This window comes from Drosophila rhopaloa, unplaced genomic scaffold (assembly GCF_018152115.1).
Source record: "Drosophila rhopaloa isolate 14029-0021.01 unplaced genomic scaffold, ASM1815211v1 contig_178, whole genome shotgun sequence".
In the NCBI taxonomy this organism is placed as follows: Eukaryota; Metazoa; Arthropoda; class Insecta; order Diptera; family Drosophilidae; genus Drosophila; species Drosophila rhopaloa.
This window is the reverse complement of record NW_025335059.1, coordinates 673,052-684,188: the sequence shown is the minus strand read 5'-3', so window position 1 is coordinate 684,188 and position 11,137 is coordinate 673,052. Positions and strand designations below refer to the sequence as shown.

At 39.5% G+C, this 11,137-nt stretch overlaps 2 protein-coding genes across 2 annotated transcripts; both read right to left on the bottom strand.

Annotated features, from left to right (window-relative positions):
• Window positions 1–13: 13 nt before the first annotated feature.
• LOC108051532 (nose resistant to fluoxetine protein 6-like) lies at window positions 14–2,560 on the bottom strand. The gene is given in 10 exon segments (XM_044458959.1): window positions 14–256; window positions 309–771; window positions 838–1,016; window positions 1,070–1,280; window positions 1,348–1,432; window positions 1,471–1,673; window positions 1,735–1,778; window positions 1,781–1,814; window positions 1,869–2,226; window positions 2,290–2,560. Coding segments are annotated over 10 exon segments (2,091 nt in total).
• Window positions 2,561–4,021: 1,461 nt separating this feature from the next.
• On the bottom strand, window positions 4,022–9,628 carry LOC108051533. Its single transcript, XM_044458958.1, has 18 exons — window positions 9,388–9,628; window positions 8,959–9,328; window positions 8,823–8,896; window positions 8,562–8,764; window positions 8,388–8,500; window positions 8,121–8,331; window positions 7,882–8,063; window positions 7,350–7,821; window positions 7,101–7,291; window positions 6,462–6,769; window positions 6,073–6,400; window positions 5,946–6,019; window positions 5,680–5,882; window positions 5,505–5,617; window positions 5,237–5,450; window positions 4,899–5,080; window positions 4,365–4,839; window positions 4,022–4,303 (listed from the first exon to the last, which is right to left on the bottom strand). Exons 1-18 carry the CDS (start codon window positions 9,626–9,628, stop codon window positions 4,076–4,078), a joined length of 4,182 nt encoding a protein of 1,393 aa, XP_044314893.1. The 3' UTR covers window positions 4,022–4,075.
• Between the last annotated feature and the right edge of the window lie 1,509 nt (window positions 9,629–11,137).

Below are 11,137 nucleotides of genomic sequence, written 5' to 3'. Positions count from 1 at the left end.
CGAATGGAAATATCTAATCAGCTGCAGTTTGAGTATTTAATTCGGTCGCTTCCAAATCTCCTTGTTTAGTTGAATCGCCATCATCTATCCGATTCTCCTTTCCAAGATCTGAGTCCGTCACTGTTTTGATCTCAGCAGGTGCCTTCTTCTGAGGTCGTAAAAGCAGATCAAGTCCACCAATGGGCGCCTCAATAATCAGGTACATCAGGTAGGAAAACAAAAGCGTGAGTCCAAGGGTCGACCAGAAATCAAGCATCTATAAAAATATTATTAAGCATATGCACTCTAATTAAAATCCACTCACTTACCACTTGGTAGTCCGAGAAGTATGTATTTGTCCTTGTTATTCTTTGGTTTATCTCCTGGATGAAACTGTGCCAAATATAGGCGGAGTAGGACAGTTTTGAAATGGGCTGCCACAGCGGGGAGGAGAGGAAACTGTTGGCCAGACTGCCGTATCCTTGCATGCAGGCGAAAACCACCCAACCAATTGCCATTGGCCAGCCCACTCGGGTGAGTGTGTAATACAATGACAATTCCAAGGTCGTCGCTTTAGGAATGCCCGACATAACAGCAGGATAGAGTGCAAAGATCGATGTAAACAGCAGAGCCAGGGAAAGAATCCATCCAGTCCAAACGGAAAACCAGCTCAGCTGGAATTTCTTGCCCTTACTCAAGTACAGAAAGTATCCGAACAAAAAACCAATAAGCCACGGAGCAGCATGAGTGTGTGTGTAGAAGTACATCTTCTTCTGCAGAGTGAGATCAAGGCTGCGGATCAAGAATATATATAATTTTGACAGAAAACATAAAGAGGGTGTACAAATAAACACGTACTTTAATATTGAGTAGTTGTTAACCATCATTTCAGCAAAGAGGCACCCAGAAAGCAGTACTATGAGAACAAAAATACCAGCAGCAGCCTTTTTGCCCCATTTGTACAGAGCGAAGAGCAGGAGTGGTGAAATGAGGAACAGTTGCATATCCACAGCTAGATACCAAGTATGATCAAGACACTAAAAAAAAGCTTTTAAATTTTGTGTTTCAAGGTAAAATTGATAAGTATTACCATATCGTTCGCGAAATTAACCACGAAAAGCATGGTCAGATACCAAGATTTTTCGCATGACGCTTTTCCATTGTATCCGCCCTTGAAAAGAGGACCATCTCCCAAAAGACCAGTGAGCTGCGTATAGACTAGAATAGCCATGGCCAAAATGGGAACAATGCGAAGCAAGCGGCGTAAGTACATCATTGGAACATTCAGTTTGCCTTTGGTTCTGCAAAAGAATTAAAAATTAATAAGGTGTAATATATTATATTATATATATACAATTTAATAATTACCTATCCATTAATCGCAGTGCAATTAAAGACACTAATAAGCCGCCGATAAAGAAAAATGAATCCAGTGTAATGTGAAATATAAAAGCTGTGCTGAATTTTGTTAAAATATTAAAGGTTGAAAACTTACCGGGAGAATACTAAAACGATTAATATTTGGTGAATAGAATAAGCTTGCGTATTGATGGAGAAAAATCACCCAGAAAAGCGACATGCCCCGAATTCCGTTGAGGCAGTGGATTACATTGGGGTTTGACTTGTTTTGCACGATGCGGAAACAAGCACGAGAGTTGGCCCTGGCCGAAAACACCTTGACAATCACGGGTAAGCTGATCTGTAAGTAACAGATATAAGGTTATATAAAACAATTCAAAGAATTATAAGTCTAACTCACCTTGACTCTTGCACAAGAAATAGTCGTACAGCGTGAAAAGAGGGCCACGATAGTACCCATCAGTGCTAAGATCACTCTGAAATCAGAAGGTCTTAGCAAAATACTAAGTCTTAAATATAGAGGTACTTACATTGTTAAAATGGTGAGTGCATTCCAGGGTTCCTTTTCACTGGTCTGGCATGTACTATCGCTGATACTCATGGCTGTGCTAGGAATACTCACGTTGAAAAGTCTTTGTATTATCTGACCCACAAACTTGTTCATGTGAGTGGCCGAGCAGGAGGACGGAAAGCAAGTAGCTGTTTTCGTTTTCAAAAAACTACCTATTGCACTCTCAGAGCCCAGCATTTTACTCGGATAAGCTTCCAAAAAGCAGTATTTTCCACGAATGTTGTTATTTTTGATATTGATGCACTCATCAAAGTTTCCCAAGTCATATACGTTACCCGTGAAAAGGCCAGAGGGAATGGAGCCCCAAGAGTCAATCACTATTAAAATAAATTTCAGTAAGCTTTGAAATACAGATCCCTTTGATTTATTTTCTTACTCACTTTTAAGTGCCCAAAATTGGCCAGATCTAAGAGCCAACATTAACTGACCCATTTCACTAAGGCACAGAAGATCCTCCTGAGTTGGCAAATTGGAGTCGAAAAGGCTTAAATCATTCAGCGTTACATTTTGAAAGTAGTCGGCGAACTCAAGACCCAGTGGCTTGAGTTTTTTAAGATTCTGAAATTCCTTCAGAATACTTTCATCCTCAAACTGTTCTCCTCTTATGAGAACGAGCCCACTGAGCAAAATAAAACTTATTAACTTGACCATGCTAACTTAAACGGCATTGAATGCCTCTGTTAAAATCGCGAGAGCTTATATACGAGTGATAACCATTGATTGTGATGGTTAGCAGATTAGTCGTTATGGTTGAGTCCCAACTATTAAATACCCTATATGTATAATTTCTTATTCTGCTTGGCATTTTTAGCATCATATCATATGTCAGTTAACATAAAACTAAATTTTTTTAATTACGTTTTATGTTGAAGATCGGTTAGTAGATCGGTTAGTCAGTGAATCGACTTGATTTTTCTTGTTACATATGTATATTAAAATAAAACTAATATACTCATGCAACTTATGACTAATGAGTGAACAATCTTGACAGGTGATATGAACCATTCAAAAAGCTTATTCGAGTATAACGAGCCATAGATTAGATTGACTATCTTCCTTTTTCCTGTAACACATATTTTAAGAAAACTAATAGTAATCTATGAATACTGAGGATAAATACCTTAACAGGTGTTTAGAATCCTCCAAGAGGTTTAATCGATTTATAAAAGGTTTAATTCCGGTGAAGAGACAATCAGACTTATTTTTATTTGGACTTTGACTAATAATTTTGTTAAACCGATTGGAAGATTGGTAATGTCCTACGAACGATCAAAAGCTCAAAAGCTTTATCAATGATTATGATAGAATTCGTTGAATAGATTTTGTTATGGTTGGAAATCACTTGTTTCTGGGGATTTTATTTATAGCCAATAAATAATTTCACTCGAAATTTACTTAAACACTTATCAGCATTCAGAGGAACAGTGGTATCAAGTGGCTGGTATACATTTTTTAAGTACTTAAACGTTTTGCCATGTAATCGGCCAAATTAGTGTCAAGCATTTTTCTGCAGGGAATACTCTAATATTGTCAGCTGGTATTGGTGGTTTCTGGTTATCATCAAAAATCTTTACCTGGGAATCACATGCGATAAGAATAGACTAATGCCAGTAGGATGAGAAGAAAGAAAAAAACGAACCAAAAAAATAACACTATCATGCTAATCACACATTTTTTACTGCTTCTGCAGAAAAATATAACCTCTTACAGATATGCGAATTATCAAGCGATAACCACGAATAATCCGATTGAACAAGAAGAAACGTCAAATCGGAAAATAATCAAATCCGGTAAAGACGTACAATATAATTGCTCAGGTTTCTAGCCGTCTGTGACAATATGAGACATCCAGACGAGCGACTCCGCTTTTCAACTTTGCCGACTTCCCCAATAATTAGTAATCAATTAAACTGCCCGGTATCAGGAACAATTAATCACGCAAAGTGTTTTGTTATCTGTTATCAGGCTTATGGATTTAGATCAGATCAGATCATTATACGGATTTACTTTAAAATCGGCTGATATTGAACTTCTGGGAAGTGGTGAATGAACCAACAATCACCATAACAGACATTAATAACTCTTCCCAGGGAGGTAATAAAACACCACAAATTATAAAATATTTAAAGTGCATACTTGTGCACATTTATTAACGAATTATTAAGATTAGGTAGAATTTTCAAGCGGTTTTGTTTCGGGCACGCTTAGATCATCTGACTTTATGGTCTCTAAGTCGTTATTCTGATTTGAAATAAGTTTTGGTTGACTAGCAACAGGAGAGATCCCTCGTGGTCGTAGAAGACTGTCAAATCCACACAAAGGCGCTTCGATGATAAGATACAACAGGTAGGACATCAACACAGTGAAGCCCAAATCGAACCAGAAATGTTCCATCTGTTCAAAATAGGTGAGGGGTAATTAACATGTTGAGGCAATATGTAAAACGCTGACTTACCATAGAGTATGTGGAGAAATGTGTGTTCGTCCTGACATTTCTGCTGTTCACTTCTTGGACGAACATGTGCCAAATATACACGGAGTAGGAGAGTCTAGAAAGTGGCTGCCACAAGGGTGTGGATAGGAAACTGTTGGCCAGACCACCGTAACCCTGCATGCAGGCGAAAATCACCCAGCAAATAGCCATTGGCCAAGCCAATCGGGTGAGGGTATAGTATAGGGATTCCTCCAGTGTAGACAGAGGCGGAGCAGTCCACTTTGCCGCCGGATAAAGGGCGAAAATCGAGGTGAAGAGCATTGCCAGACTGAGGATCCATCCCGACCACACAGCTAGCCAGCTCAACTGGAATTTCTTGCCCCGATTCAGGTGCAGGAAATAACCAAACAGGAATCCAATTAGCCAAGGAGCAGCGTGAGTATGCGTGGCCAAGTACAACTTCTTGTTGGGAACCCCATCATCGTCAGAGGTATTTCTGCGTATAATAAAGATATGTTAGAACATTCTATAATATTTCATATATAAGACCCATACTTAATGAGCAACGAGTAGTGGTTTACCATCTGAGTGGCAAAAAGGCAGCCCGAGAGCAAAACCACAAGTACTGCAATACCGGAAGCCGCTTTCTTGCCCCATTTATATATAGAAAGTAAGAGGATCGGGGAGATGATATACAATTGCATGTCCACAGCCAAGTACCAAGTGTGATCGAGACACTAAAATTGTTAAAGTTATATAATCAAATCCCTACTAAATGCAAAATCATTATCTCCAGATAATGCAAACATGCATGCCATGCATTTCGATAATGTTATCTCCAAAGTCTTACCATTAATTGTCTGATTACAAAGTACACATAATATATTACTCACAATGTCCAAGACTGCGTAGTTCTGGACGAAGAGCAAGGTCCAGAACCATCCTTTCTCACAATACTCTTTGCCGTGGTATCCACTTTTGAACATTGGTCCACCACTGACAACGGGCATCATGGTAGTATAGATAAGTATGGCAATAGCCACGACTGGTAAGATACGAATAATGCGATGCAGATACATCATCAGCGGGTTAAGTTTTCCACCAGATCTATTGAGAGGTTAAGTATTAAATGGGTTTTTGAATTACATTGGCTATACACACTTATCCATAGAACGCAGAGCAATCATCGAGACTAGTAAGCCTCCAAGGACGAAGAATGAGTCCACTGAGAAGTATCCATGCACCACAAAACTGGCAAACGGTTCCCCAGCCCACTGAAAACAGTATAAGATATTGATAACGAATTCAACTTGCTTAAGCCATGTCATGTCCCTACCGAAAATAATTCAGCCGTATTTAGATTAGGTGCTTTCAAAGTGAAGATGAATTCGTGGGAGAAGATAACCCAAATTAATGACATGCAGCGGATGCCATTAAGACACTCAATCACATTGGGGTTTGATTTGCTTGGCACGATTCGGAAAAGGGATCGGGAGTTGGCCCGAGCGGAGAAAGCCTTTACCAGAGCTGGAACTTGATCTACAAAGAAATCATCCTGGTAAATAACTTATTTACGGAGAATATTTTCAGGGCACAACTTACCTTGATCCTTGCACAGAAAGTAGTCATAAAATGTAAACACTGTCACAAGACCACCCATCACGGATAGAAGCACTCTGCAATACAAATTATTAATTTAAACAAAATCAGACGAAAACCAAACACATACATGGTGAAAATAGTCAGTCCATCCCAAGGTTCACCATCACTTGTCTGGCAACTTGCTTCACTGATCTTCATACTTAAACTGGAGCTATTAAAGTTGAGAAATTTTTGCAAAAGTTGTTCCACAAAAATATCCATTTGAGTGGACGAACATGAAGCCGGGAAGCAAGTGGCGATTCTCATGCTGTTGGCAATAAGAAAACAATACTTTCCACTTATTTTCTGAGTGCTACTAATAACTTTATTAATCGACAGGCATTCATCAAAGTATCCCAAGTCGAAGGTATTTCCAGTCAAGATTCCAGATGGAATGGAACCCCATGAATCGATCACTGATAAATAAACATATGGTGGCAATTAGATTACAGGTTACCTTTATTTGGATTGACTCACTCTTTAATGCCCAATACTGGTTGGTTGAAAAGCCATTCATTAATGCTGCCATATCCGTCAGACATTGAAGATCCTTCTGGTTAGGAACCTCAGAGTCGGATACTCCCAATCTCTCCAGAGTAACATTTTGGAAGTACTCAGTAAATTCCAGTCCTAGCGGCTTCAGCTTCTTCACATATCCGTAGTTTCGTAGGATATCAGGATCACTTGACTCCGAAGCAATAGTAATGGCCAACTCAAAGAGCAATAGAATACTAACAACGTTCACCATTCTAATTCGCTTTCGATTGGGGGTGTCAGCAAGCTGACTGTGATTTTATATGGCAAATCGCAATCTGAAGATAAGCGCTATCAACAAATATGACACTCAATAAGCGATTAGCCAATACTTTTTGTGCCATATAGACAGGAAAACCCCGATAATATTTGAGGAAACGATAATCTAATTTGAGGATCTTGACCTTGAATATTTTGATGCCTTTTATATGATTGATTACATTACTTTAAAATAAAATTTTTTTCTCAAGAAATGAGTTTTGCAATAAATTATTTTACATCTAAATCAGTTCAATCTACAAATTAATTTAGTGAATGTTCATAATCATAATTAAATGTTAATCAGTTCAAGTAGCTAGTTTGTTTTCGGTTTCATCGGCATTAGTTTTATGCTCCACAACTGAAGTCAGTATTGGTTGTGTGACAGCTGGAGGCTTCGCATTTCCTGTGGGTCTCCAAAGGGCATCTAGTCCACCAATTGGAGCCTCAATTATAAGATACAAGAAATAGGACATAACCAGGCTAATACCAAAATCTGACCAGAAGTTAAGCATCTACAAGGAAACTGGTTAGATAAGAAAGAATTTTATGGCAAGGTATCAAGGTACGCACCACAGTGTAAGTCGAAAAGTAAGTGCTGGTCCTCACATTCCTGCTGTTCACCTCCTGGACGAACATGTGCCAGATGAAGACGGAGTAGGAGAGCCTGGAGAGTGGTTGCCACAAAGGCGACGATAGGAAACTGTTGGCCAGGCTACCATAGCCCTGCATACAGGCGAAAACCACCCAGCACATGGCCAAAGGCCAACCTAATCGGGTGAGAGTGTAGTAAAGAGATTCCTCCACAGTGGGCAGCGCAGGAGCACTCCACTTTCCGGATGGATATAGAGCAAAGATCGAGGTAAAGATCATGGCCAAGCTGAGGATCCATCCTGACCATACTACCAGCCGGCTCATCTGGAACTTCTTGCCACGATTCAGGTGCAGGAAGTAGCCGAACAGGAATCCAATCAGCCAAGGGGCAGCATGTGTGTGCGTGGCCAGGTAAAGCTTTCGATTGGCCTCATCATCACCACCACCATTTCTACAAATTAAGAAGGAATAAGTAAAGTGATCTCAAATGTCGTCTACATTCAAGACATACTTTATACTCATTGAGTAATGATTGACCATCTGGGTGGCAAACAGGCAACCAGAAAGTAATACCACAAGTACAATAATGCCGGCAGCCGCCTTCTTGCCCCATTTATAGAGTGCAATTAGGAGAAGTGGCGACAGGATATACAGCTGCATGTCCACCGCAAGATACCACGATTGATCGAGACACTGAAAGATGAATTGTTAAGAAACCATAACTATCTTGCTATAAATGGTACTTACTACACTTTTCGAAACGTAATTCTGGACGAACAATAGGTCCCAGTACCAGCCTTTCACACATTCCTCTTTGCCATGGAATCCACTTTTGAAAAGGGGTCCTCCACTCAAAACCGGCATAAGTTTCACATAGATCAGAATGGCCATGGCTAAGACGGGAAGGATGCGAATAATACGATGTACATACATCATCGGGACATTTAGTTTGCCCTTAGTCCTGAGACAAAATAAAAAATTAAGTTACGGAAAATTCAAACATAGAATTTGACTCACTTTTCCATTGTGCGCAGGGCAGTCATGGATACTAGTAGGCCTCCAAGAAATAAAAACGAATCCACAGAGAAATAACCGTGGACAAAAAAGCTTGAAACAGGTTTCTCAAGCCACTATAAAATTATTGAAATTTAGAAATGGGATTTTTTTTCCGAAACTGAGAAATATTCTTACCGAAAGCGCATAAGTAAAGTTGATGTTTGGCGATATCAGCGAATACATGTGCTCATGGAGGAAAACCACCCAAATGAGGGACATGCAGCGAATGCCATGAAGACAGTCAATTACATTCGGATTGGAACTGCCAACCACGAGGCCGAAAAGGGCTCGGGAGTTGGCCCTAGCCGAAATGATTTTCACCAAGGCTGGAAGTTGTTCTGAAATGTATTGAAAATTAGTTTAAATACCCTGAAAAATTCTTCTAAAATTACTCACTCTGATCGTTACACAGAAAGTAGTCGTACAAAGTGCTCAAAGTCACAATTAATGTTAGCACTGAGAGTAATACACTGTAATTTAAATTGTAAAAATATACTATATAAATAAGTTGTTTTAAATTTTAACTACTTACACTGTGAAAATGGTCAGGCCATCCCAGGGCTCAGAATTGCTCGTTTGGCAACCGTCTTCATCAATGCTGATATCTATACTTTTGGTGGAGTTGAATAAGTTTTGATACAGTTGTCCTCCAAACATTTTCATTTGAGTTGCCGAGCAGGAGGCCGGAAAACAAGTGGCGATCTTGATCTGCATGCTTTCCAAGGATTCAATACCGGTGTCCAGCACTTCCTTTAAAGGCACTGCCAGGAAACAGTACTTTCCCTGGATCGTTTGGCTGCTGCTGATCTCTTCATGGATGTTAAGGCACTCATCGAAATTTCCCAGATCATAAAATGTTCCATAAAGCAGGCCCGAGGGAAAGGAACCCCAAGAATCGAGCACTGAAGTATTTGGCAATTTATCAGTTTGGGTTTCTATTAGCTTATTTTGTCATACTTACTTTTGAGTGCCCAGTAACTGCCCGATTGAAGTCCATTATAAAGCTCCGTCATATCTGCCAGACATTGCGAATCATCCGTACCAATGGCTTGGGTGTCTATATTATTATAGTCAATATTCCTCGGTGATACAGCCTTGAGCACGCTTAGACGGTGATAGACCATCTGGAGTTCGTCCCTTGACTGATGGGCACTGATAAGTCCCAGTCCGCAGAGGAGCAAAACGACAATACCGTTGACCATGTTAATTCAATTCCGTTTGATTGGCTAGTGCCGGTCTCAAATGCTTTTATATGTCAACAGTGGTAGCGTAATCTTGCGATAAGCACTATCAACGGGTATCCCAAGTGGTATCGCTTGAAGGAAAACCCATTGGGGTGTGACCAAGCTTGTGGGAACATCCCTGATAATGAACAATCGTTTTAATTTACAGATAGCCAAAACTCATAATGATGCAAAGTCCTATTTTAATACTAAGTGGCTAAATCTTGGGTTTTCCTAACAATTTGTAGCAACATTGGGGTTTTCTTGAGGTTTTTAGACTTTAATACAAAAGTCTTTCAAAAAATGAAGATATTTGTTCAAAACATATAAATAAAAGTTTAAAATTTTAGTGATAGATGTTGAGTAAGAAGAGTCGTTGAGAACAAACTCATTTTCAATTAAAATATCAATCTACCTATCAACCACGTCGTCACACTTTCTCCACCCGTTTCGTACCTTCGATTTTTTGTTCGCATCCTAAGCCCGACATAAACCTATTAAATATTTTTTCCCAATAATTTTCAAAGCATTAGCTCATCATCAATTTGCTGCTTTGTGAAATTGGCAGCAATCACGTTATGCTCACCCAGCCACGCCCCCAAAAAAACACACACATACAATCAGGGAAGAGGAAAAATAGGGAAAAGCAAACACACAAACTCTGTATACACACACACACACACCCACCTATACTTAAGCACATTTGCTTAATTTTCGAAATGAGTTCGCATGACTTACAACCACCCACCACCCATCCCGCATCTATCATCCAGTATCCTTTATGGCCGACTCTTCTTTCGCCTTTGACTCAGGGTCTGAGTCATTCGTTTGCTTTCTCGTTGATTAAATACGGAAATTGTTTGACTTTAGTTAGGCGCATGCAATTAATTAAATTAGAGCACCCGAAAAACTCTCAAACGAACGGGACATTCAATGAAGAGTTCAAAGTGGGTTGTGAATGTATCGAAATGATAAGTCCGACCAAAATATCAAATTAGAAACATCAAATCGTTGTTAATAATTACATTCCTGTAATCGGATAATAGTGTTTTCAGAAGCATAATATTTTGTAATTTTTGTTTATAAGTCCTTAGCTATTTTTAAACAGCATGTTTAAAGTTTATTTAGTTCTCTTTATTCTCTTTTTAGCTCCATTCATAACTTCAGCCGATTTATCTAAGCAATATATCTTTAATTTATGTCTTCCGTAGTCGAAAGTGCGAGCATTGAAGATTTAAGGGTCGGATTTCAAGGCGGTTATTGAAATTGAATAATCATTTTGTTGCGGGGGCAGGACTTCCTGCAAATTTCAATTTAGCTCGGGACCAGAACAATCCCAGCCAGCTCCTTGGGCTCCGCGGTTTACGACTTTATTTCATGACAGATTGTCATTTTAGTCGGCGAAAAGTGTAACACGCCAATCCCCGACTGGCATAATGAGGGAATGGCGTTTTTCCATCATATTTTATTGGGCCAAGGAGCTGCGCT

Excerpts from the sequence above, each read along its gene's own strand:
- LOC108051533 (XM_044458958.1), bottom strand. The coding sequence starts at position 9,628 with ATGGTCAACGGTATTGTCGTTTTGCTCCTCTGCGGACTGGGACTTATC. Across the intron at positions 6,401-6,461 it reads CCAGTATTGGGCATTAAAGA|TGATCGATTCATGGGGTTCC; the intron begins GTGAGTCAATCC and ends TTTATTTATCAG. Across the intron at positions 4,304-4,364 it reads ATTTCTCCACATACTCTATG|ATGGAACATTTCTGGTTCGA; the intron begins GTAAGTCAGCGT and ends TATTTTGAACAG.